General features: G+C 40.0%; 2 protein-coding genes across 6 annotated transcripts in view; one reads left to right on the top strand and one right to left on the bottom strand.

Moving 5' to 3' along the window:
* The window catches only part of nrxn2a (neurexin 2a), a 364908-nt gene that overhangs the window by 326090 nt on the left and 11579 nt on the right, over positions 1 to 27239 (top strand). For 3 of the 5 annotated variants that reach the window (XM_060890359.1, XM_060890362.1, XM_060890361.1), the window contains 3 exons: positions 15528 to 15699; positions 18960 to 19049; positions 24627 to 24955. In XM_060890359.1, coding sequence (XP_060746342.1) covers positions 15528 to 15699; positions 18960 to 19049; positions 24627 to 24955 — 591 coding nt within the window. The remainder of the gene's footprint in view (positions 1 to 15527; positions 15700 to 18959; positions 19050 to 24626; positions 24956 to 27239) is intronic. The other 2 variants (XM_060890360.1, XM_060890363.1) reach the window with 1 other exon arrangement.
* Positions 12890 to 13903, bottom strand: LOC132859783 (phosphofurin acidic cluster sorting protein 1-like). Its single transcript, XM_060890729.1, has 3 exons — positions 13852 to 13903; positions 13107 to 13251; positions 12890 to 12996 (listed from the first exon to the last, which is right to left on the bottom strand). Exons 1-3 carry the CDS (start codon positions 13858 to 13860, stop codon positions 12890 to 12892), a joined length of 261 nt encoding a protein of 86 aa, XP_060746712.1. The 5' UTR covers positions 13861 to 13903.

Raw genomic sequence — 27239 nt, forward strand, 5'->3', positions numbered from 1 at the left:
TTGTTTAGAAAACACGTGAAACCTCTTTGGACGCATGGTAAAATGGGGCTTACACAATGTTACACTTGTGAGCTTTTATACAAAATGGTTTTATTTATTAATGAAGCTTTATTAATTCCATGTGTCATATAATAAGTAAATGGATTTTTATTATGCAGATTCAATTTATACTTATGTTGCAGGGCAAATTAAATCAATCATTTGATTTGTGGGTTTACTGAACCATTTCATTTATATTTCAAGTACAATAGTTTCACTTGAATGCAAATATATTTTAGCTAGATAAGAGCTTGATAATTCTCTCAGAGCGCTAGTTTATATTCTACACCACTGACCACAAGGTTTAGTGGTGCAGTACCACATTAATACTGAGCTCACCTTAAACATCTATTAGATTAATAGCCTAAAATATGAATCTACACAGACTAAAATATATTAGATTTCATTCAGGGGGCACGGTGGCTTAGTGATTAGCATGTTCGCCTCACACCTCCAGGGTTGGGGGTTTGATTCCCGCCTCTGCCTTGTGTGTGTGGAGTTTGCATGTTCTCCCCGTGCCTCGGGGGTTTCCTCCGGGTACTCCGGTTTCCTCCCCCGGTCCAAAGACATGCATGGTAGGTTGATTGGCATCTCTGGAAAATCGTCCGTAGTGTGTGAGTGCGTGAGTGAATGAGAGTGTGTGTGTGCCCTGCGATGGGTTGGCACTCCGTCCAGGGTGTATCCTGCCTTGATGCCCGATGATGCCTGAGATAGGCACAGGCTCCCTGTGACTTGAGATAGTTCGGATAAGCAGTAGAAAATGAGTGAGTGAGTGAGATTCCATTCAAATATTTGCTATAAAATAAGATCTTGGTTGCCATGGAGCATTTGTAAAGTAGTCCTACTTTTAAAAATGGGCATTTTGCATAAATCTGTCCTGTCCACTAAAATAATAATAATAATAATAATAATAATAATAATAATAATAATAATAATAATAACAATAATATGTATAATAAATCTGAGCAATTATAGAGCAGTGTGATTTTTCCCCTATGGGCCTCTAGTTGTTCCCTATTTTGACTATAAGGTGCATTAATTAATTATTCTGTGTCACTAATTGAGTCAGTGAGCATGAGAGAAAGGCATGCAAATCATTGAAAATAATTGAAACTTTGTCATATTTGACTTTTTTTTATTTTTATTGTAGAGAGGTAATAAGTATTTCAGTGGATTTAAAATGTTCTGAATAAAGAGTTCATGACTTTTAAATGTGATATATTCAGAGTTTCAATCATGATGGGTCATGATAAGATCCTAATATGGTGCCTTATCTAAAGCATTTAAAAGATTTAGTCCAAAACCGTTTTCCTTTATAATTAGTAGAGAAACCACACGGTTCATACTTTTGTTTTGACGAAATGTGCAGTTTTGTAGTCATACACCGAGAAGGAGGAACTGAGTTTCTGAATGATTTTCTTTTTTTTTTTTGTTCGCATCTTCCTAAGCGTCTGTTGATTCTTTTAGTAACTAAAGAGAATCTTATCGCACATTGTCTTTTTGTGTTGTGAATGTGGTTCAGATTAATACACTGCTAGAATCCATTTGCACATGCCTGACTGCTTTTTGTTGCCACTGAAATAGCCATTTTAGCATTCCTGTGATACATTTTAAGATGCTCTCATAAAGCCTCTGCATTTGTCAGGTCATTTTTACAAAACGCGGGCCATGTTTCCATCTGCTGTGTTTGTTCATTGGTGCTGTGGGCCACATAAGATTTGTGAGCAATACACAATTTGCTTTAGATTGTAAACAAATCAAGAGAGTGTGTTTCATTTTTTATTACAGGAAGCAACATACACTAGTTAGACATCGATCTCTCCTTGAGATATGACTTCTCAGCTTTTATTGAGCCGCCTAATGCACATTTGTTTACTGAAAGTCATCAGACTTGCTGGCTAGTGCTCTGTTATGAAGATACAGGCAACTGGTACATTTTATAGATCAACTGTTCAATTCCTTTGTAAGTTTAATTATAAACAGTATTTCACAATATACTCATGGAGCATTTTATTAGAAGAACCTGTACACCCTCTCGTTTATGCAGTCATCTAGTCAAGCAGATAGGTGACGGTCACATTCACAGGTCACACGACTGTTGGTACCAGACAGGCTGATTTGAGTAATTCTATAACTGCTGATTTCTTAGGAATGTCACACACAACAGTCTCAACACAATTTACACAGACTGGTGCAATAAAGAAAAAATCATGAGAGAGAACAGAGGTGTCAGAAAGGCTACAGTAACTATAATAATCACTCTGTGCAATTGTGGTGAGCAGAAAAGCATCTCAGTAGGTACAACACGGCAGAACTTGAAGTGAGTGAGCTACAACAGCAAAGGATATAACGAAGCTTTACAAAAGGTATAGCACAACAACATTGATGCTAAAGAGAAACATGGCAAGATACCTACTGTAGATTTGTCCTCTGGATTTATAAAAAGCTGTAGATAAGGCCATGAGATCTCTTCGATACGACTGATAAGGATCTAACTGTCCACAGAACAGATAAGTCAACAGAATTCTAAAACATGGGGCAAAACACGGGCCTGCAACACCCACCACGGACAGGAAGTGGGGCGGCGTCCTCCACGGAAACCGGAAGTGAAGCGACGCCCCCCACCGAACACGTGCGGGGCGATGTCGCAGGACACCGAAAAAAAAACAAAACTCGGGCTGGTGACATGGCCCGCACACAGGAAGTGAGGCGGCACCCCCCGCGGAGAAACCAGAAGCGGAGCGGCATCCCTCACCGGAAAAATGCGAACCGATGTCACCAAAACCACAAAGTCCAGGGAAAAAAAAAAATCCAATAAGAGAAAAAAAAAATGCTCCCAATATCGGCCGGTCCAGGCTGCAGCTGTCCTGCTGGGTCCTGGTCTGGCGGAATCCTTCTGTCACAAACGCGGGGGTAAAAACGGACCCAAACGCAGGACAGCTAAACAAAAACAGGATTTATTAACTAAAAAAACACAAAACAGGACAAAGACAAAACCAGACATGACGACAACAGAGATAATAATACATAAATAATACAAATAATTAACAGACATGAGGGACAGGTGTGCAGAGGCGGGGAGGAAAAGACAAGGGCGGGGCAGACACGTGAACACCGAACATAAACAAAAAGGCACATGGCCAAAGTCCGGGCAGAGTCCTGACAGAAGGGTTATTACTTCTGAGATGCTTTTCTGATCTTCACATTTGTAAAGTGTTTATCTAAGATAACACTGCTTTCCTGTCAAGTCGAAGCAGTCTAGCTATCCTCCTCTGATCTTTCTCTTCAACAAGGCATTCTTCCCACTTGCTGATTTTTTTCTAACCCATTCTGTGTAAACTTTAGAGTCTGTTATTACTAATATACTACGAAACAGACTAAGACCACATCCCCCCCCCCCATTCTGTTGTTTTAGGAGAGTAATAACTGAAGCTCTAGACCTGATTTTACAAATTGTGCTGCTGCCACATGGTTAGTTGATTGGCTAACTGCTTGATTGAGCAAGTGTTGGTTAACATTCGATTGATGAATCTCTGCAAGTTTGTCTGTGGAACTTGACAATTGAAGTGATTTTGGAGAACTTGGGCTGGGTATTAGAATAGAAAGAGAGAGAATACTGTGAGGTGTTGGGTGCAGGAATTTCATGGAGCCTAGTGAAGCTTCATATGCGGTCTTTCTCTCAAACGTCAGTTATTTCCTAACTCCATTAAGCTAATAGCTTTGATTTTGTTGAAACGTTAGTGATCAATATCACTTTAGAAATTTAGCAAACTGTGGCAAATCTCAGCACTGCTGAAGCCACATTTAAGATCATAAACAAAATCAATTGTGCAGCCCTAAATTAATGTAATGCAGTGAAGATCTCTTCTTAAATATAACTCTGAAAAAGCTTGTAAGTGTGAACCAGAGAAACATCTGCTTCTTTTCTCACATCTATTATTATAACAATGCTTCTGTGGAATAGCTATGAATGTTAAGTTTGTTTTAATAATCATATCTGTGAGCACTAGAGGACTCTGCATGTGTTGATTTGTTGTATAAGACTTCTTTGCATGAAACTACAGAGAGAAGAATGAAGATTGTAGCTGTGCTGAAGAGCCCTGTTCTAAATTCCAGCGTGCTAATGCAAACTGCATCTTTCCAATGCCATTTTCCTCCGAACTGTGCCTGCCTGAGATCAGGCGTTTTTTACCGTCCTTGCTCAGAATCAGCAGAAACAGCCAGGATGAAAATAAGTTGGATGTGCTCGTTGGGTTCTCAGTCCACTGAGCTGCAGCCATAGATGATTTATGGTCGTCCGATATGCAGGGCCTACTGTCAAGCGCTAACCCGGAGTCGCCACTCTCTGTGCTCTGAATATGAGATGAAGTGCCTTTGGGGAAGGAGTGTTTTGCCTGTGGCGCGACTGCAGAGCTGCACTGGTATGCGTTAAGGAAACCGCCAGGGCAAACTACAAGGTGACTTGCCATTTCCTTGTAGAAACTGAAAAGTTGTAGCAAAGTCAGTGCAGAAGCTTATAGACAAGTCGATTTGATATGCTTTTACAGGGGAGTGTATTTCAGTATTGCACTTGGTTTCTATAGTGAAGCAATTCAAACATTACATTTATTTTCTCAAACATTATTTATTGTTTATGTCTTTTGAAATTGCACCTGTATCTGGAACCTTGAGTTTTCAAGGGTTCTAAAACACACACACACACACACACACACACAAACACATTCTCTATGAGAATGTATAGAATGTGTTTTTATTTGCTACGTCAACAGCGTGTGTGTGTGTGTGTGTGTGTGCGACTCTAACCTCCCCAGTGCCTATCCCCAGCCATTCTTATGCCTTTGCAATGTCAGTGACAGCAACATTAATGATAGCTGTGTTGTCAGTTGACCTGAACTCATCCTACACTTTCAGGCTAGACTCAACCCAGGATATTTCTTCAGGCTCGGCTCAGATTCCGATACAAGACGTTGCTACATTTCTCCCATAAATTCCAACATTTGTACCAATTTGATTTGCATTAGCTATGTGTTATGTTTAATTAATTAGCTATTAATAAGTTATTAGTTAATCGAGGATCTAAATTTGCTATAAAAGATCCAGTGAATATCTCAACCATGTTAAGTGCAGATCCATCACCACTGTTCTCAAGAACTTGGATCTTACACGGGAATGATTAAGGATCACACACTGTTGTTTAAACCAAGACAATTATTGTTCTAACTTCAGCTTTTAAATTCTATGTCCTGTAAGATTCTTTGTAAGATCAAGCTACAAAAACATCTTATGAGAAATAAAACTGATCTAAATAATGGAATCTATGACTGGAGCCTAAAGAGCATTTCTCCCAGTGTTGTAGCTTAGAACAAATGAAATGAGAACGAAGCCAATTACCTTTAGTTTAGTGCACTTGAGCACAGCACAGTCCATCGGTATGCATGATGCAGAGTGACGAGAAACGTGAGAGTATAACGTGGCATACAGCTTAGACACAAGAAGAAAATGAAGAAGAAAATCAAATGGGGAACACACCAAGAATACAAATCCAGGCTCTGTCCCACTTTTTCTATATTCAGCTGCTTGCGATGTAAAGGGAAGTGTTTCATTACAATCCTGCATCAGCCACCTGAGTCCTGCTCAGCGCTCTCTAGCTCCAGTGCTCCACCTTCAGGAAGACTTGAATCATCATCATCATCATCAGAGAAGGTCTTCACGGTGTAGGTTCGGCACAGGAACACTCTCAATTAAAAAAAAAAAAAAGTGTACTGGGAAATGTGCCAGATACCTACTGGTTTAATGACTATTTTAGGCATTTTGGGAGCGTTTGAAAATCTGCTGAATGTCATGGAATGTAATCAGTGTAATTCTAGCTATTTTAAACCTATCGCATACTAGCTTGAGGAAGGGGGTTGGGGCAGAACTAATGAGAGAGCCTTGGCTGTCCAGGCTATCTTTGGGCTCTGATTAAGTGTGAAGGTCATGTGCTGTGACACCTATTAACATGCAGTGTTTGTGAGCAAACAGGCAGGTGAGCTTGGTGGGTGCTCACAACGAGCTGCCTGGCTAAATGTCAGCCTCTCTGGACAACCCTCGACCATGAACTGGAAAGATATATTTGTCTTTAATCAGTGCTATCTCCGTGTTCCACACCAGACAGCTGTCTCTTATCGGATAGCCTCAGAAACATCCCATTATTAACATCAGCATCTTTCATCATTATAATCTTACCTCTTGGCTTTGACACAAAAAGTAGGACAGCCTGTTTCAAAGGATGGGCGGCTTCTTCAGAAGGAGAACAGAGAAGATGAATGCTTGTCAGACTCTTAAATGCAGACCCTATGCTGCAAGACATAATATGGCCCTGTAAAAAAAAAATGACAATTGAAATGTCTCTTTTTCTCTTTTTTCTCCCTTCGGTATCTTTATTTTATTTTTTTATTTTTTGAAAAGAATGTCATGCTTCTGTCTTGCACCAGTTATATCCTCTCATATCTTTTATATATTTAAGAACAGATACAATGGAGACATTTCAAACAGTTTTACCCACATGAGCCCCACAAAAGGAACTCCTTAAATCGAAAAAGGTTCTCAAAAATAATGGCAAGCTGCTAAATTGAAAGGAATCCATGGCAAATGGCTGAATGTAACTGTAGCAAAGACTGTCACGTCGTGTTAGCCGTTTCTTATATTCGCACTGATTATTTCAGTCAGATTAGTTGCTAGTAGCCTAATGAATGTTATTGTCCTTCCAGAAATCTGCAATCTATTTTCTGCCAAACAACATCAACTTTAGAGTTCAAATCAGAAGAATGGGTGTTCTGGATTATTAAATCAGAGCTGTGCTGACTTTAAGAATGAGTTCAGTTTACAGAGAGGAGAGTAAAGATAAGGGCATTTAAAGATACAGCGTTTGTGTCTGAAATACACCCATTCAATAGTTATAATTCATTCTCTATAGGGCTTTAATGGTGCTTCAAAGCAATTTCACAACCACTTGTAACATTAATAGGAAATTCAAGGGCATGTTAAGTATCCCTAGAGATGCTCTGAGAGCAATAAACATAGAATGCATATGAAAACCCACCCAAATGCATCTGATCTTGAAATGAGATATGTAATATTAATATTAGTGTTTTTGAAATCTCTGAAAACTTTAGCAGCCGCAGTTTATACTGACAGAGAAAAGGGCTGACGTACTTTTTATTCATTCTATTCTTGTGGTGTAAGAGAAATGAAAGATTGCTTATCCCTCTATTTTTTCTGGGCTGGGATTCTTTCTGTCAGGACTCAGCCCGGACTTTTTGGCCATGTGCATTTGTTATTGTTTCTTGTCACGTGTCTGCCCCGCCTTCGTCTGCCCCTCCCTGTCGTCACCAGCGCGGAATCATTAGTTACGTTTACCCTTCGTTATGTCTAGTCATTGTTAAGTGTCGTCATTTGTATTGTTTCAGTGATCGTCTTTTCTGTCTTTGTCTTCTTTATTTATTAAACCCCTTTCATTTGAAGCTATCCTGCGTACGGGTCTGTCTCCTTCCTTCCTGGTTGTGACACTTTCCTTTCCCCAAAGAGCTAAATATATTATTTACATTTAATTCATAAAGTCATTAATGCACACAGGTGCACTATATGGAAAAAAAGTTTGTAGACACCTGAGTATTAAATACCCATTACGCAACCAGAAATATAGATTAGGCAGAAATATAGAGTTGTTTTCACTTTGCTGCTGTAAGAGCCTCTACTCTTCTGGGAAAGCTTTAGATTTTGGAAATTGACTTTTATGTCCATTCATTCACATGAACCCAAGATTTTAGGCACTGATGTCCAGCATGAAGGACTGGTGAAGGTGACGTTCCAGTTCTTCCCAGGGCTCTGATAAGACCAGTCAATATCTTTCATTCCAACCTTGTAATGTCTTTATGGAGCTCAGTTTGTTCATACTGGAACACATACAGTACATTCTAGACAATTTTGTGCTTCCAACATCGTGGAAACATTTTAGGGAACAACATTTTGTGCGATATGGTCTCTTGCTTATACATACATTTGGCTAGATAGAGTATCTCTAGGTCTGCCAGGGTTCGCTGTGTTTACTTCATTTATAGCTTTAGCATGTACTCCTCCACTTCCAATCAGCAGCCCACCAGCTGAGCAGGCAGATGTGTGACAGCAAGCAAGTAACCGTGGGCTGAAAGAATTTAGTTCATAGTGGAGAGGAGTTGACTTCATAGCAGGGACAAAGCCCCGTGGGTTCTGCAGGCTAGATTTAACCTTGGTCCAGATAATGGGAAGACACAGAGTATTAGTAGTATTCACTGGGCACCTAACGCAACTGTCATACATCAAAGTTAAAACATCAGTTACCTTAAAAAATGAGCACTATTTGAACAGACTTCAGGCTGCTCTGACATTAAATCAAGACCATTTTTGCAACTTAACTGTGAATATACAGTAGCAGGAGTATATCTGAAGATTGGACAGGATTAGGAACAAGTACATCAGAGGGACAGCCCATGTTGGACGTTTGGGGGACAAAGTTAGGGAGGCGAGATTAAGATGGTTTGGACATGTTCAGAGGAGGGAGAGTGAGTATATTGGTAGGAGAATGTTGGACATGGAGCTGCCAGGCAGGAGGCAAAGAGGAAGGCCAAAGAGGAGGTATATGGATGTAATTAATGAGGATTTGAAGCTAGTGGGTGCAAGTGTTGAGGATGCAGAAGATAGGGTTAGGTGGAGAGAGATGATTCGCTGTGGCGACCCCTGAAGGGAAAAGCCGAAAGAAGAAGAGGAGTATATCTGAAGAGTCAGGGAATATCTAAGGATTGAAGGAGACTGGAGTGTTTTCCGTTGACCTCATTTTGACCTTGAACTGTTTCGTATAATGACCACGATTCCTGGAACACGTTTATTGTATGACACCTGCATTTATCCTCAAACTAGCATGCATTCAGCAAACTATACGAGACATTTGTGAAGAAGGCGGTACGTTTCAGCCTGCAGCACAATGTAGAAGTAGCAAATGTGAAAGAGGTTAATAAAAGGTTTGTTGTTCTTCGTTGTTACGTACTTATATCAGATGCACCACTTCTAACTCTCCACTTATGTATGAGGAAAAGTGGTGTGGAGACATTCTGCTGTGCTATTATGCCACAGTTAACACACCAGTACCAAAGCAGAGGTTTTCATAATGCTAGATGAGAAGATTAAATGTTCTGTAAAGAACCATTTCTAGTCCTCAGCAAAGTACCAAAGTACTGGGCATGTGGTAGCCTAGTGATTAAGGTGTTGGGCTACCAATTGGAAGGTTGTGAGTTCGATCCCAGGTCCACCAAGCTGCCACTGTTGGGCCCCTGAGCAAGGCCCTTAACACTCAAATGCTCAGCTATATAAAAATGAGATAATGTAAGTCGCTCTGGATAAGGGTGACAAACAAAAAAGGTTCATGGAAATACAAGTCATGCTTCCTCAAAAATACACTCAAAGTTCCTTGGTTGCTGATAAGGTTCCTGCAAAAGAAATTCAGCTTCAGAGAAATTGTATGGGATCCAGATGTCTAGAATTGAGTGTATAACTATAGTCCATCACTTATTATAAACTACACTGGTTGTTTCCACTAAATGGCTCCTTGTGTATAGAGACGAAGCCAAACAAACCCAATTTGGATTGTTGAATGTCAGCAGTGATTGAAAGAGCATGTGTGCAGGACGCTCATGATGCTCAAAAGCCCCCGGCCATCACCACAACCCAGACTGTCAGACTTGTTTTGCAGGATGTTTGGCATTTGGGGATTAGAGCTGGGTGTTTTGTACACTAGCCTGCAGGGACAGCCTGTTGACAGGCGATCTCTCCTCTGGCACCTAGCACCGCCTGCTCGTTACCAGCTGCCCTGAAGAGATTACTTATTCTCCCCACACTTCCCTGGCTGTCGTCAAGAGCTCCGTGTCACACACTGGAGATCCACAAATCCTAAATCAGCTATACATCTAATAAGAGCTGTTGTTCTTGGATATAACATTCTTCATCTGCAGGGCTGAATTGAGCTTCACCTCCACCTAACCTTATCACCACTGTAAGCCCGTTGATCCCTTGAAGTACTCTTGTGTCGGGACACCGTTTGTCTGCTGACATCCCTGAATATGAACTAGTATTAAAGTATAAGATTGAGCTCATAAAGGATGGAATGCAACATGAGGCTCTCTCTTGGGCAATAACTGAATCCAAAGCGAAATTTTGCTACTCTGGTGTTAACGGAAATGATTTCCTTGCTCTTAGCAGTGTGTGGCATGTTTCAGCAGATGGCTAATGAGTCGTCTACAAGTCAGATAGCACGCCTATTGGAAGAGAGCCTGTCAGAGAGGAAGATAGACAGGCGGAAAGCAGGAAAGGAAGCAGAGGAGGCTGATAAGGAGCACATGGCACAATTCCATCCTCTGAGTGCCAGCAGATAGTATTAAGCACTACACCGGCACTCTTTCAGAAGCCAGATGAAGTATTCTGCCTCTAGAGACTTAAGTACACGTTTAAGGAAAAGGAACCCTTAAGCTTTTTTCAGGAGGTGGGGAATAAATGGGTGATTTCTAATAGGGTTTCCCATTATTGTAGTGTCCTGCATATGTCCTTTTGTTGATGGACAATCAAACAAACCCTTCAGTTTACTTAATGAAACCATGTTTTCTGAGAGAAAATACTAGCTGAGATGATTAACTACACTGTGTAATGGGCAGTGGTATGCTGGTGCTGCTGGGACCTTGAGCAAAGCTCTCAAACTATGACTGCTCAGTTGTATAAATAAGATAAATGTAATTTGCTCTGGATAAGCCTCCCAAAACATATAACTGTGTTAAACCCTTGGCTTAATGTCTGTTCAATACATCACTAATCAATCAAAGGGCATTATTCACTCAGTAATTCACACCAAGGTCAATTTAGAGTAGGCAATCCACCTACCGGTGGGAGGAAAACGTAGAACCTGGTGAAAATGCACGAGGAGAACATGTGAAACTCCTACAGATAGTAACTTAAATTCTAATCGAATTGGGGAACTGTGAGGCAGCAAGACTACCCACTGTACTGCTGACAAACATTTCATCAAAACTAAGATTAGGCAGATTTTAGCAAGCCTGTTAACCACATGCAGTCTAGTGTTAAATTTTTCTAGTGTTAAGCGAAAATTGCCCTACAAGCTTATGTAACCTCACTTTACACCCGACTGTCATAGCCAGTTAGATTTTAGCCCACATTGCGTAGTATCTCATTTTATCCTACTCTTTATAGCAGTGGCTTTATTTTGTCTGCTGTAACTTTAAATTTTAAGAAATTTTGTTGTATGCATTGTGGTAGTCTCTCCACGTGCCATTGCATTGTTGTATAGTTTTACTTAAACATTCATCTGTATTATTACTGTATGTCCACACGGGCAATGATATTGATTTTCTTATTTCTATACAAAACCTGATTAGTGCATTGTTTTATTAGAGTCCTGGACAGCACACACCTACAGTATGTGCAAGAGTAGTTGCTAACAGATGCCCCTTTTAATCCAAAAAGAACCGGGTGCTGGTTCAGAGCTAGTGCTGGTGCTGGTTCAAAGTTGGTTCCACTGGCGAACCTTCTAAGAACCGGTTTGCCTTTCCACCGGCTAAAGAGCCATCACAGAGCCGAGTCTGACCTCACTGTATACGTGTCACGTGTCCCAGCAACTTTAGCGCAGCAGCGGCAAACACAAACACATCAACAATGGCGGATGTTGCTTTACTTTTAATGCTCATGGCTTTGTGAACCTAAATTAGCATCCAAACGTGGCGAATCCAACGTGTACATGCAGCTCCATGTAATCTGTATAAACGGAAGTTGTAATCGAGAAAGTACATAACGTTATTTTATCATTAACACAGTAAAAAGTTAGCCTTAGCATGTAGCTACTTACTATCGTGTGCTGATAATGTATCATATCGCGGTAAAGTAAAAGTGTATTAAACATTAGTATACTTAAGGTACATTATCAAATACGCTAACAGTAGCCCCGCCCACAGCCCCTGACACAAGCGGTTCTTAAGTCTAGACCAGCGGCGTTTTGGTGCTACTTAAGAACCACTTTTCCTGGTTCAGAGCCGGTGCTTTGGCTGTCAAAAAAGAAAGAACTGGTTCTAAATTAGGCTCTGGCTCCGAACCAGCACTCGAACTGCCTCGGTGGAAAAGGGGCAAGAGATGCAAGTAAAATGCATTCCAAGTCAAGGCCCCAGTCTTTATCTTAGAGTCTAAGTCAAGTTTCAAGTCTTTTGCTTGGAGTCTATGTCAAGTCTTGAGTCTTTACCTAAGAGTCTGATGTCTGAGTCAAGTCTCAAGCTTAGGGTCTCAGTCAAGTCTCGAGTTTAAGTCTTACAGTCCAAGTTCCTAATCTTCAACTAGCCCATTTTAGTGAGTCTATCTTTACTGTATCAGAATCAGAGATGGAACCCAATGTGGTTGTTGAAGCCCATCCACCTCAAGCTTTTTTACTTTTTGTCTGTGTGTTTTAAAGAGTGTTTTTTTGTGTTGATGTATCCTTCCTGTTGGCTTGAACCAATCTGTCCATTTTCCTCTAACCTCTCTCTCCAACAAGGCATTTCCACCCATTGAGCTGTCACTCCCTTGATTTTTTATTTATTTTTTTTTGCCTTTCACACTATTCTGAGTAAACTCTAGAGATGGTTGTGCAGGAAAATCACAGGAGATCAGCAGATACAGAAATACTTAAACCAGCCCATCTGGTACAAACAATCATGCCAAACCACTGAGATCACTTTTTCTATAATTGTCACTATTGACGTTTACATAAATAGTAAATATATAAATGGAATAATTAATTAAAAAATGATTAGATGAAATAAATACTGTCATGCAATGGGTCATCACTACCATCCTGCTCAGATGAGTAGCTCTCATCCTCCTCCTCAGAATAGTTATCAATGTCAGGGGATCGGTCTACATAGGGTCAGAAGGATAACGAGTACAAAAATGCAGCAATGAATAAATTAGCAGTCTCTATTTGAGATGTGTTAGGGTGTGTTTTTTGAGAAGTGAAACTTCTTTACCAGACAGCTTGGCCTTTGGTCTTTCTGGGTCTATAGGTTGACTGGACATTGAGTAAACACTGATTTCAGCCACAGGTACAGCCATGTCCTTTATTTTAGTATGTAGATGCAATACCTGAGCACCTTCAGTGGGATGCTGCATCACCTTGTAGATGAAAATATCAATAAATAATATAATGCATATGTATGTTTTAGACCATGAGAATGAATTTAACTGTTCAAGTGCCACTCACTTTACATTTCTACATCTGTATGTTCAAAATGGCCGACTTTCTGTCACAAGTCTACTGAAACACGTTTCTACTTTAATAACCTTCTTATGACTTGTCCAAAAATGTTAACCTAGCTAATGTAAATGAATAAAATGTTTTGAATTGTTATGTTACGTTTTAATAGGTTTGGCTACCGATGAGAATATGACGATGCAAAATGTGACACTGGAACCATATCTGTGGTTAGTGGTTAGCTCGTGGACTAGCTATCCACAGTTAGCTAATTGAACCGATTATGGCCAAATATTTGTTTTTGTTGTTTGTTTTAAAAAGTTTGGATAAAATTTGAGAATATGACCCCAAAGACTCCAATTCATTCGTATTGATAACAAGCTAATTCCTGTTAACTAGACAGCTAAAAATTAAGTTATACCAATTTAGGGAATAAACTTAGTCAAGTGTGTACACTAGAGTATTTTTCATAGCAGCCTGTTTGTCCTGTTAATCTGCAGTAGACTGATAATATTGCTCACCTCTGACATGTTAATCAGGCCCAATGCTAGTGTCTTGTACCCCAGGATTGTACGATTCGACTAAAATAAACGATAGATGTAAACATGTAGTTCTAGTGTTGCCAAACGTAGCAGGTAGGACAACCTTTGATAATTATTCCATGAATATGCAGTCGTAAATGCTAATATTTACAGATATGGAACAGAGGGATGTCTCGTTAACAGCTGTAACATCACTCTGATAATAATGTAAACTAAACAAATCTGTCTGGATATGTTCTCAGGTGTCTGATGAAGTTCGATGTTGTCAATACAGGGTCTTTAATTTTCTTCCCACACTCTTTACACATTGCAATCCTTCTGTTACAACGTATGGCGCTCCTGCTGAACCTATGATGCGCTGCTCTGTTTACACTGGCGCTAGAAGGCGCATGCTGTGATGTATTACTAGATTGAGCAGGAGGGGAAGGGCATTGCGGGGGAGGCTGTAACCCAAAATAAGTAAACAAAATAAAGCAACAACACACGTGCAAATCAAATTATTTTTCTCTTACTTTCACACACAGTGTGTCTGGGGAATCAACAATAACTTATTGTTCATAAGCTACTAATAATAGTCATTAAGTCAATAAGCAAATCAAGACTGGAGTTCACTTTTGTGCAAAGAATTGCAAACTAGAATTGCAAACTCAGTTGCTTAGATCCGGTTGCTACACATCCACAAGAGTCGAATGCAAGTGAGTGTGAATGCCGCTTGCTAGTGAGACCGGGGGTTAATGCATACTTTGCTATGAGTAATATCTCATAATCTCTTAACTATTTAATTCATTAAGGAATGCAACAACACTGCTTACAAAAGTTGTTTGGTGTTTGGAGTTGTTTGGCTCTGACAGCGTAGTGCTGCTAATTTACATGTATATTAATCCTCATCTGTATGGTAAAGAGTTGCGATTTAGACAGTGATGCTTGTTATCCCTGTCCTTCAGTCTCCAGTACATGTTCTATATTCATCATAGGTTGCATTTGATATTTGTCAGGCATCAGCATCTAAATGAGAAGCTGTCAGTTGAGACCAGAGAGAAGGAAGTCTATATCCGAAAGTTGGAACGTGGTTGGAAGTTTGATCAGTTTGGCTCGGTTGTGTCCAGGCGGATAGATAAGGCCGGTTTGTGAACGCCAGCACTGGATATCTTCCCACTAGTTTCAGACTGTTGGATATAGCGGGTTATGAAAAGGCTGTAAAACAGCTGAGCTTTCTCTCTGTTTCTGCAGCTTGTCACATTAGCACTGCGACCTGCAATTCCCCAATGCAGCAGACGAGAGCTAGCGCCATGGTGAACCCCGCCCCTGAGCTCGCTGCCTCTCAGCAGCGTCACCCAGCGGCAGCCTAATTCACATACAGGCTGTTTCTGCTGGAGGCTGTAGATGAGTCTAATACAAAAACAGCAGGAAAGTGCCTGAACTGATACATGTCAAAGAGATGCTGGTGAGGGGAGGTGAGGGAAAGTGAGCGATAGGGAAGGGTGATAAATGTAAAACATGGAGACACACTTCATTTCCCATCTGCATTACATAGGGCATTGCTTTCCCAAGGGTGAGTTAGTGCAGCATGACCAGGCAGACAGATGTTTCTCTTTCAAGTCCGCATGTGACCTCACAGTTTCCTTCTAAATGGATTTTTTTCCCTTCTTTTACAGGAGCAAGGAAAAATCTGTGTCATCTTCAATGTGGGCACTGATGACATCACTATAGATGAGCCAGCAGTCGTCGTGAGCGATGGCAAATACCACGTAGTGCGCTTCACCCGCAGCGGGGGTAATGCCACCCTCCAGGTGGACAACCAACCCGTCATCGAGCGCTACCCAACAGGTAAAACCCTGCTGCTGACCGCAAATAACAGACAGTAGGGGGGAACCTCCAACTTGAGAAGTGTGATATGTTGTTTGTGTTCTGGAGAGAGGCCAATACCATGCACAACTATGGGCACACAGTCAGAGAGAGAGAGAGAGAAAGATAAAGAGCGATGAGTGGCACAGCAAGTTCCAAAGATGCAATTATCACCTCTCAAAATAAACTTAGGAGGCTGAATTTTTTGTCCTTCAAAATCTGACGAATGCCGTTTGAAGACTTTGGCATCAATTCGGGAAGCGTATTGTCGGCCAACCCTTGTGCCAGAGTGCAAATTGATTTATAGTTGTGAATGCACGTCATTAGTTTTCATGCGTGCCATTTTTCCATCAGACTCTTCCCAGGCTCTGACTCACCGAGTGGAGGGTCTAAATAACCACCTTATGAACAATCTAATAACAATTGCAAATTGACACATTTCGCTCCAAGGTGCTTCGCTTAATACATTCAGCCCAGTATGAATTTGGATCCTTTACAGTAGGTAGCCAGCCAGATTTGCTTTGAGCAGCCTGAGGAGTGAATCTGCATTGCTGCTGCTGCTGAATAACTTCCTCCAGACAAATTTGAAACCACAAAGCAGCCTTTCATTTTTTTTTTTTTTTTTTTTTTTTTGCTGGCAACTAAAATGGCTAAACTGAGCTTGTCTTTTTAAAGGAAACTTCCACCCTGAAGCAAAAGAAAAATGTGTTTATTCTCAAATATTTGAGGTGTACTTATAAAAGGTGGCAATATGAAAACATATTTGAATAAAATGTGTCACGACTTACAAGGCTGGTAACCGACTTCCTTTTTTTTTTATATTATGGAATTTATTTATGTCCAATTATATTCATGTCCAAAATGAAACAACTCTTTTAATGCTGAAAAAAAGATTGAATTTGAATCATTTTAATACATTCGAACAAAACAGTTAAAAGAATTAGAGTACTATCAACAGGTATTCGACTGGCATTGACGGGCAATCAACTCGGGACTAACTTGTTAATTAAAGAGGTTTTAACCTAAAAGGTCAACTCTAAAGGTCACAAATTTAATTAGAGATATTGATATACAAGCCTTTTTGGTGGATTTTTCCTTTAAAAAGAATCCCAGCTTAGTGAAGACTAAATAAACTCCACTCTGTAGCAGAAGCTGAAATTCGGAGCTGTAGCATTTCCTCTGCAGTGACCCACCCTTCTGCACTTAGCAGAGAAATGTAAGCAAAGCAAGCAATCTCTCTCTCTCTCTCTCTCTCTCTCTCTCTCTCTCTCTCTCTCTCTCTCTCTCTCTGTCTCTCTCTCTCTCTCTCTCTCTCTCTGCACTGTGTGCTCTGGGAGTCACATCCCTCTCATAGCTGATGTTCCACAGGAAGACATTTTCTCGGCCTATAATAACTGCTCGCCCAATCCTCAATTTCCAATCTGTTCCCTGGATACACTGATACACACCAGACCTGCTGCCAGACATAAGGGCTTTTTTATCACAACACAGCTCAGACAGGGAAAAACTATTTAAAAAGTACTCCAGCAGGTTTCTCCAGGTTCTCTCATCTGCTTGTTTCCTGTCATCTCCGCAGAGTAAAGGCTGGGCTCGCAACTGCTACAGGTCGAACATCTCGGTTTGCCCGCTGTCAGATTCTCTATAAAGTCTGAAAGGGGAAGTGGTTTTATAGGCCCAGGACTAAGGTTGCTCTAAGTCTCCTGAGATGACACACTGCTTAAGGCTGTGGAATTGTTCCTAAATCAGTCAAAAGCCATTTTACATGAGCTGTTCATATTTCTATTTTCCTCCTGAAGTGCTAAGCAGTGTCTGTGTGAAAACTGACTTGGCAGTGTTCAGTGTACGGCTGAGATTAGCACCCGTGGTTAATTCAGTTAATTAAAATGGAGGATTAGATAATGGTGTCTGATAGTAGATTTAAAGCTGTCTGTGGATAGACAGGCCCACTCGCATCTCTTTAACAGCTTTAGTGGAAATAAACGAAATATTTTTGGTGATACTCCGTTATCAAAATTCAGCATCCTTTATAGAAATGCATCAGTACAATGCACGTTTCATTGCTTAGTCCAGCTTTTCTACCTTTCTTTCCCCAGCTGCTTATTGATGGATACTTTTTTCTATTTCAAGTTTCCTTTGAAGGTTTTAGCAGAGAATTTGTCACACATGGGAGCTTCTAACAGGATTAAGGAAGCGGTAGTTTTCAGCCTCTTTCAGAGTGAACAGCGAGGAGGGATAGTACAAGAAGTTATGAGACGGTCAACGCAGTATGAACACGACACATTGTCCTGCCCATTACTGCTGACTGTTTCTTACATAATCAGTAGAAATAACACACCTTGAGTTGTTTTATTGAAATGCACATGATGAGGATATGGATTTGGATATGGACTATTATTTGTCCAAACCAAAAGCCGATCAACTATATGAACCTATATGCGTAATTTAAATACAAAGGCTTTTCATCTCTTTCTCTATGCTCTTACTCTGTGGTACTTGAAGGAGGGAGGTTCAAAGTGTGCATTAAGATGAATGAAAGAAAGAAGATGGCAAGATGTAGGGCAGTGGAGAAAGCAGAGACGTAGCTGTAATCTGACGAGATCCTTATCTCCCTCCTTCTCAAAGGATGACTGGTACCGCGAGCTCATTTTAGGCCCAGTAAAAAGACCCTGTCTCTTTGACACACAGACAAAGGAAACTTTAGTACCTCATAAGATACACATCGTTTCTTATATGGGAAAGCCAATACATGAAGTCAGTTATCAGGAGGTTTCTTACAATAATTACATGTAGGTCTAGCATATCTTATTTGGACATAATGGCTTGGCTTTAACAGAGAACAGAAAATGTCTTCCTGAGCATTATATATTAAGCCTGTGTAAAAATGCATGTCAAAATGACCATTTATGTCATTATGATGGTTTTCGATTTTGCTTAAGTTTCTTTCCCTTGCAATGAAATTACAATGAAATTAACCAGATGATCAAACTCTATGTTAAACTATCACTAAATATGTTCCCATGACATTCTAACCAGATTTTAAACTGTTATAAATAGTCTCAAGCTTCTAAAACTGTCTAATAACTAAGGTTAGTCCATCTTAAACCAACATAATGTTAATCCTAAAGCTCCTTTACTTCCTAACTTGAAAAACTTGCTAATCTTGATGCCTTGTTTTTAACCTTGTGACACTTGAACTTCCAGATATTAACCTCTAACTATCTGTCTCTCTAAATTCTTTGAAGGCAACTTTGATAATGAACGGCTGGCTATAGCCAGGCAAAGAATCCCATACAGACTTGGTCGGGTAGTTGACGAGTGGCTACTCGACAAAGGTAAAAAAAATGAATTAATTAAACAGTGACTTAATGACTTTATTAAGGCTCTGGAAGGGGTGCAGTTTCATGACGTTCACAGAATTGGCATCTGCAAATTGACTGAGCTGGTGAGCAGAATTGTAACTGTAGCTGCCCACTCTGCGTGTCCATTATATTGATCATTTCTAGGTCCCATCTTTGGCCTTTTTGTCTATTTTCCCCAAGGCACTACTGTCCTTCCCAAACCCGAGAACTGCACCACTTCAGAGATTAACATTTAATACATAACATAATCCCTGACTAACCCTTTAACAACACCCCATAACTCCAGTAACTGTCTGCAAATAGTCTGCTGCTTTCTATGCTCTGTTTTTTTCTTCTTTGCTTTCCCTACAACACCTCAAACATTTCCTAAAACATGATTTCCTAAAACTCGCTAACACATAGAAAAGCCCTAAACATTCCAACTGTAGTTCCAAGTTAGTTAAAGGGACGGACGCAATTTCCTGAATACTCAAAGCCACATTCGATGTGTCTTAACCCTTTGAGTGTTAAAACTAAACGCAAGAACATTTACATACATATAAAGCAAATAGAAATATACATTTGTGTTGTATTTTATCCAACAGCTTTTATGCAAATGTGAGAAAGGTACTCGGAGCGCGCACCAACCTGACATCAGCACCGTCACCGTCAGCTGTAATACGTACCATTTAAAGTTCACCGATTTTGACTTTTTCTATTTATTACACCAAAGTCTTGTGTATGCAGAGCCTTCTGATGGACTAAGCATTTCACCAAAATGTTAAGCGTAAAATAAACACATCCACACAACAGCCAGTAAGAGTGACCTTTTCATTTCTGCATAATTCAGTGAATCTAATTTGAAAACAAATGCTAAGAATTGCAGAGTAATTTCCCATTCCTGTAAATGATCTAAAACCATACACAACATCTGGAAACACATCACGTAATCGTCAACAGAGACGCTGCCTTCCTCGTACATCGTAGATTTCGTTTTGCATTTCATTTTAAATAGGTCAAAAAATCAAACTTCAAACCGCTACCTAAACTACTGCATAAATACTTCTCAATAACTCAGAGGGTTAAACCTTTTCTAACTATGAATGAACTAAATAAATCTAATTAATCCTTAATCTGCTAACCAGATAGATACATACAGTATACACTTGACCTAAACAATGTCCCTTTAACATTTAACAAGCTTTTATGACGTGCCGATCCCCTCATATTTCAGTAATGATGTCCTGTGTGAATGTTGTGCTTTTGATGATAGAGTTTAGACAAATTTATACACATCACTTGAGTTCTGTTTCTGTGGTGTTTGGATGAATAAGAATGTATTTGGTCCTCCTTAAAGCTTCCATTCATGCCCTCAAAGCTGTTCTGCCATGTCCAATAAGTCTGAGTTGAGCAACAAAAATCGTTCCACAGTAACACTCTCACTGTATGAGCTTATTACCTCTCACGCTGCAGAAATCACATGATCGAAGTACTCACGTTGTGAGAGTGCATCACGACACAGGTACTTATACTGAATGACCATCACGACACAGGTAAATTATACTGAATAACCATCAAATACAGAGTTAAAGGTCAATTGCTTAAAATCTGTGCACCAATTTTAAGCTGAAAACTGAAAAGAAAAGGAGATGCCGAAAAAATCCGGACAAAGAAGTGGGTCGGCAAAACAGGGCCTTTAAAAAGAGCTGAACCTTTTTTCTTCTTGACAGCCTAGTTTTCGTTTTCATTTAATAAAGCTTGATAATGTTGAAGTGAAACATTAAAAGTATAGAGCATGTGAATGCGTTACTGAGAAACAACACCAAACAAGTTGCAGATTCACCATTAAAGAATTAAAGAACCAGTGGTTATTTTGGGGGTTTGTTTTTTGCTTTGTTTTGTTTTTTTTATATAAATTAAGTTAAAATCCAGACTATGCCTTATCCATCTGTGGCTGGGAGCCATAGGAGACAATTGGTTGTGCTCTCTGGCTAGGATACACAGCATACTCTGCTCTCTGCTCTCCCTGGTCAATCACAGCTAATCTGGCAAATCATGAACGTCTGTGAGATCCAGTATGTGGAAGAGGGCAGAACGCACCACTGCCCTGTGATTTTTAAAGGATTTAAAAGGATTGCTTAGGCAGCTAGCAAGTCCTAGAGGCTTAGCACTGGCAATCGGAAAATATTATCTATATTATAGTACTATTTGAAGTCCTGGGAGTTCCTGAACCCCACTTTTAGACCCACTGCCTTAAGTGAATTCTCAAAGCGAGTAAACTAACTTGAATTCATTCCCTCCAACTGAACACATTTTTAAGTAGAACATATTAACAACATATCATTTCATGGCACAAGTTACATTCGTTTCAAATTCATGGCGACACAATCCACGGTACGCTACGACACAATAATTCGGGCCGCCATATGTTACTTAGTTTGTAGGCTTGAAATATTAACTCAGTATTAATTCATGGCCATGCCTTTTTAAAAAATAACCTCTAGGTAGTGTTAATTTCGTCACCTATTTTTAATTTAGTCTTAGTCTTAGTCTTGTGCCAAATGTCCTTGTTAGTTTTAGTCATATTTAGTCATTCACATATCTTTTTTTGTTAGTCAAGTTTTAGTCGACTAAAAGTCTTTTAATTTTAGTCTAGTTTTAGTCAAAAAATTGTAGTCTTTTTTTAAAATAACACATTATTACTGAGATTATTACTGATAAACATTTCAGTTAAAAAAGTGTTTCACAGATGTTTCACTCGAACTTGACTCCACATCACATTTTTTACTTTATTGATACTGCTTTTAATCGTAATGCAAAGACCGGTCATCGGGACATAAGCTATCATGTACAATAAAAGAGCCTGCGCAGCGACAGGAAATATAATTTAACACAAAAAGCTTCCTAGACCTAGGGTGGACTTTTTGAGCGGCGTGTGGACGAATTGTTTCTACGCACACACTAAACAGCGCAAAGCCGCGAACTCGTTCTGAATATTTTAAAGGGATATTTTAAAGAGATTTTATCTTTAGAGATTTTTATTTTATACAAAGCATTTTCGTCTCGTCTTTTTCCGTCAACAATAATGCATGTTAATTTAGTCTTAGTCAGCGTTTTTGGACAGTGGTGCAGTCTTGTCATCCTCTTGTCTTAGTCATGAAAAAAAAAAGGTTGTTGACGAACATATTTCGTCTCGTCTCATTTGACGAAATTAACACATTACCTCTAGATGACTTCAGAGGTTTTGTACAGTACCAGGCGATAGCAATCTGTTTCTGTACAGATTCAACAACAGTAGATAACATTAGGTTCCTGTGCACAATGCGTATGCATGCATAACTGCCCACAGTTCTGTACTTCTCGGTATTTAGTTGTTTACCAGTCAGAATTTGTACACCCATTTATGTAATATCACAACATTCTCTTACACAAAGAGAAGCAACTGGATTTGTTTATGCTGCTAGACAAATATCCTTCTAAAAAGTCCTAGACTTTCCCATATTCGCTGTTTCCACCATTATTTACCATCTCGCTATTAAAAGCTAGAGCCTACTTGTATTGAAAGGCAACCTCACATTAGGCCTGGAGAGGCTCTCTAAGGCCAGAACAACTGCCCACTTCATAATCAAATGTAGCAGAGTACTCTTTGTATAACTGTTCATCAGGAATAAGTAGGAAACTCAGGTCCAGCTCTCAGAATTCACTGCCAAGAGCCTGTTTCTCAATCAGCTGTCCCCATGGGCTTTCTTTTTTTTTTAAAATGCGTTAAAAGTCTAGCAAGTAGTGAATCGTTCTGGAGGCACAATTTGATTGTTTTACTTTAAAACTGGGTTCATCCAATTATAACACCTGTGAATTACGCATTTTCGATTCGAAGCTAGGAGAATCTAATTACATCCAGATTTATTTTTTTTAGATTAGCAGTCACTGTTCTTGTTGTTACTCTCACTCGGTAAAAATCCGTTAGCACTGACTCCCTAAAACAATGCATTAACAAGATGGTTCTTGCTGATTGATTAGATCTGGGGTTCTCTGATTATTTAGCCAGGGATGCCTTCACCTCTAAAATACCTCCCTTTGTTTAGATTTGTTTTATGAACCTTATCAAACTATTTAAATATGACTATTTAATTCTGTACAGTATTATTTTGCCTATTTCTTTATTTACTGAGGTTTGGATTAAACACAATCAATTTAATTGACTAGTCAAATTGGTTAATAATTATGAAAGGCAATAAATATAATAATTTTGATTAGAATAAGTTTCACCACAGTGGGAACACAATCCTAGACCCTTGGCTATGATTAGTAGTGAAAAGACTGCTTACTTACTTGAAACAGTGTTTTTTTGAAAATACTGTTAACCAAACAAGATCAAGATATCATGCCGGTGTGGTGCAACAAAAGATCATCCAGAGATCATGAGTTCATAACCAGGGAGGAAGGAGTAGCATCTCTCCTGTCAATCACAATAACACTAGCCAATCATGCATGCAGAAGTGGGCGGAGAGAGCTTTCCTCCGAATGTGTTACGCTGCCTGCTATATGAACAGCAGTTTGAAAAGATGCATTTGGAAGCATATGATAGCTGTCATCCTCCCTGGTTGGTAGCTGTCTTATATTAGTGGATAACGGCCTGATGGTTGTTAATTGGCCATGATAAAAAAAAGAAAATTTGGGGGGAAAACCAACAGCAAACAAGATCAACCTAGAAGATGAAGCAGTTTAAGATGATGTTACTGCTACATTTTGCCAGAATTAGAAGAATAAGATGTAGTGAGAGAACTGAATGGAGTGTTGAGGGGACCAAACTCTGTGTGTGTGTGTGTGTGTGTGTGTGTGTGTGTGTGTGTGTGTGTGTGTGTGTGTGTGTGTGTGTGTGTGTGTGTGTGTGTGTCGGTGTCTGTGTCTGTGTCCGTGTCTGGTCTGTGTGTGTGCCTGTGTTTGTGTGTATGAAAGAGAGAGAGAGAGAGAGAGAGAGAGAGAGAGAGAGAGAATGTTTGTATGCATGTTTGTGTCTCTGTCTGTGTCTGTGCATGAGGCCTGAGGATGAGGAAGAAACCCCTCATGCCCTGGTAACACATTAGCATTGGAGCTGCCAGATGACACTTATCAATGCAGATTAGCAACAACAATTCCTCTGAATAAAACATTGTCAGAAGCGCTTTACATATTCATAAATAGTTTTTCAATTTTATTATTTTCATTATCGTTATTATTATTAATGAGGCACAGATAATTAAATATACAGCTATATTTTGCATTCTGTTCATCAATATAGCTAAACTACTGCATCTAATTGCTGAATTCATGAGTTTTATTTCACTTTGACCCAATCCCCTGTGAGAGTCAGAAGACTAGATTCATTACAAATGGAGATTTCCATCGGTGGGTCCAGATGCTCAGCGTGTTATCGGCTCATGCAGGAAGACCCTGTCATAAAATATGCAAAACCTGCCTTTTAGTCTAACTAATGTTTCTTTTTTCTGTCTTGCTGTTGTTCTGCCTCTCTTCCTCCTCTTTCTCCTCTTCCTGCTCTTTTACATTCCTTCCTATTTGGGATGATCGCAGGACGGCAATTGACCATTTTCAACAGCCAGGCAGCCATTAAGATCGGAGGCCAAGATAAAGGCCGGCCATTCCAGGGACAGATCTCAGGGTTGTACTACAATGGGCTGCAGGTGCTGAAGCTGGCAGCTGAGGGTGACCCCAGTGTTAAAGTGGAAGGCAACCTTCGTTTGGTGGGAGATGCACCGTCGGTATTGTCCACAGAGACCACTTCGGCCACGCCTCCTGCCGCCATGGACATGTCCACAACCATCATGGAGACCACCACCACCATGGCCACCACTACTACTCGAAGACAGCGCTCACCCAGCCTCAAGGACAGCATAACGCAGGTGAGGAACACTCTCCTAGTCCCATTAAAGAAAAGTCGTCAACATCCTCAGTAGTTTAGAGTTCTAACACTGCTGGGTCCTAAATTGTACCCAAACCTCATTTTTTGTCTTCTCGCGCTGCCTCGACACACCTCATTCATCCAAACAGCTAAACATCAAGGGCCAGTTGCACCAACATAACGTCGCTGTCGGGCGCAATCCTCATATCTCCAAAACCGTTATTTTTCAGGAAATGAAAAAAACGCTGTACCTTATCTGCAGTGCACAGGGTTTAGTCCGCGTTGCAGTGGATTGTCTTGCGCTAAATTCCTGTCCTCAGACGAGCATCAGAACTAGCGGGGGTCAAGATTTCTTTTTCTTTGAGCCCAGTGTTTTGAAGACATTTACCTCAGAAGACGTGTTGATTCGTTGCGACTCTTATTAAGGAGAAATATGCCGTGAAGCTCTCCCACGGAGTGAGGAAGAGGTGGACAGTTGAAGTGTCCAATGGAGTTATGAGATTTCGCTCAAGCTATTTTCAATACTTTAGATTGGTTAGTAACTTGTAAAAATAACAGACCCACGTGGGGACTGACCAATAGCATCGATATGTGAAAAAATATGAAATTGACCAGATTTGGACATACGAGGTTTCCGCCCGACAACGACGATAAGCTCAATTGTAAGTGAGGTGGAAAACTCTGGGATAACATGTGCTCAATCTTTTGCTCATGCTGTGTCACAGGGTTGCATAACACACTCAAAGTGAAGAGCTTTCTGCCTTCTTCATCATACTTGAGCCAACAAACCTCATAAAAAATATATGATGTATCATTATAACCGCCAGCCCTACTAAGTCATTAAAACGTATATACGTAAAAGCAAATATCATGCTAATTTGAGCACTATTTAATAATTAGCAATTAATATTATTTTGTTAAGGCCAGTGCAATGCACGAGGCCCGCAAGACTAATGTTGAAAACCTCCTACAGTAGATAGTCCTTCCAGACCTAACCATTTAACATTGATCGTTAGCTTATCTCATGGACCTTTATTCTATCCTATTTGATTATCCAGGCTAAATCTCCCTTCTTATTAACTCCATCTCTGTCTGTAACTCATTTATATAGATGCATGGATTTCCCTTTTGAGTCCTGGCTCCTTATAAGGTCTCAAATCTCAGACAGTTTTCCCTCGCCACGGTGACCAATGGCTCAGTCGATATGAGTCTGGATCTGAATTGCCATGTCATCTTTTTTAAAAGCATTTAAAAAATAAAACTTGGATTAGAAATTGGATTAGATGACACAGCTTTAAACAGCAACCCACTGTTGTCTTTGGGCATTGCAGCATGCCGTGTTAATAAAGAGTCAGTTTTATTATAGAAGACATGCAGCAGTCATGGACGGAAATAAAGCTAATAGGGAAACTTGGCCTACGGGGAGAGACGGCATAATCATTATTGCTCTAGAAGAAATCGTTGTACTGTTACCCGTATTCATTGCTGAAGAAAAGAAATAGCTAATAATTGATTTTTGGGTTATTTCCCTGATTAAGTTCAGTGCTCAACAGAAATCTTATTAAAAATTAAAATTCATTTAAAAAACTATATTTGGAAGAGGTTTAACACAGCAGGTGCATAAACAGGCTTATGTGTAAATATCTTGAATGAATTCACCACAAAATTTCTAAAGCAACTGCTTCAAATATTTCCACTTAATTAAATAAGATTCTCAACTCTGATTGGTCAGACAGTGTGGATGAATTGTAGATGCTCCTTTGGTGTTTGTATCCAACCTGCTCTGCTGAACTAAAGCGTTCTGTCTCACTGCATCTCTACATTAGTCGATGTAAACAGCTTGCTCAGCTTCATCTTGTGTGCAGGAGCAGCAAGGCATTAATGCATCTCCTATTGATTGTCATATCTGGCATCATTCCCTTTGTGTCAATTCCTGTTATGTGTCAGCTCAGAGAGAGGAACGAACGCCTTCACAGATCTTTGGTATTTCTCCCGGCGCCTGAGGGTTTATTCATGCGCCATTCAACACCATTGATCAAGAGATGGGAACTGATATGAATAAAGGGCACGCTCAATAACAATCAGTGTCATTCTGAGCTGAACTGTCAGGCTTCATAAGAGGCGGTACTTTGCATTAGTGTGAACGTAAACACAGACAGGCCCAGATGCAGGTCTGCGTGTATGCCAAGAATCCTAGTTATCCAGGCTTCATTGCGTATAAACAGCTATATAGCACAAAATGGGAATGAAAGTGAGATGGCTCAGTGCTGACAGGCTCCTAATGC

The sequence above is a fragment of the Tachysurus vachellii genome, chromosome 17 (assembly GCF_030014155.1).
Source record: "Tachysurus vachellii isolate PV-2020 chromosome 17, HZAU_Pvac_v1, whole genome shotgun sequence".
NCBI lineage: Eukaryota > Metazoa > Chordata > Actinopteri > Siluriformes > Bagridae > Tachysurus > Tachysurus vachellii.

Coding starts and splice junctions, on each gene's coding strand:
- LOC132859783 (XM_060890729.1), bottom strand. Junction 12,997..13,106: donor ACCAAAGGCCAAGCTGTCTG/GTAAAGAAGTTT, acceptor GACCCTATGTAG/ACCGATCCCCTGACATTGAT.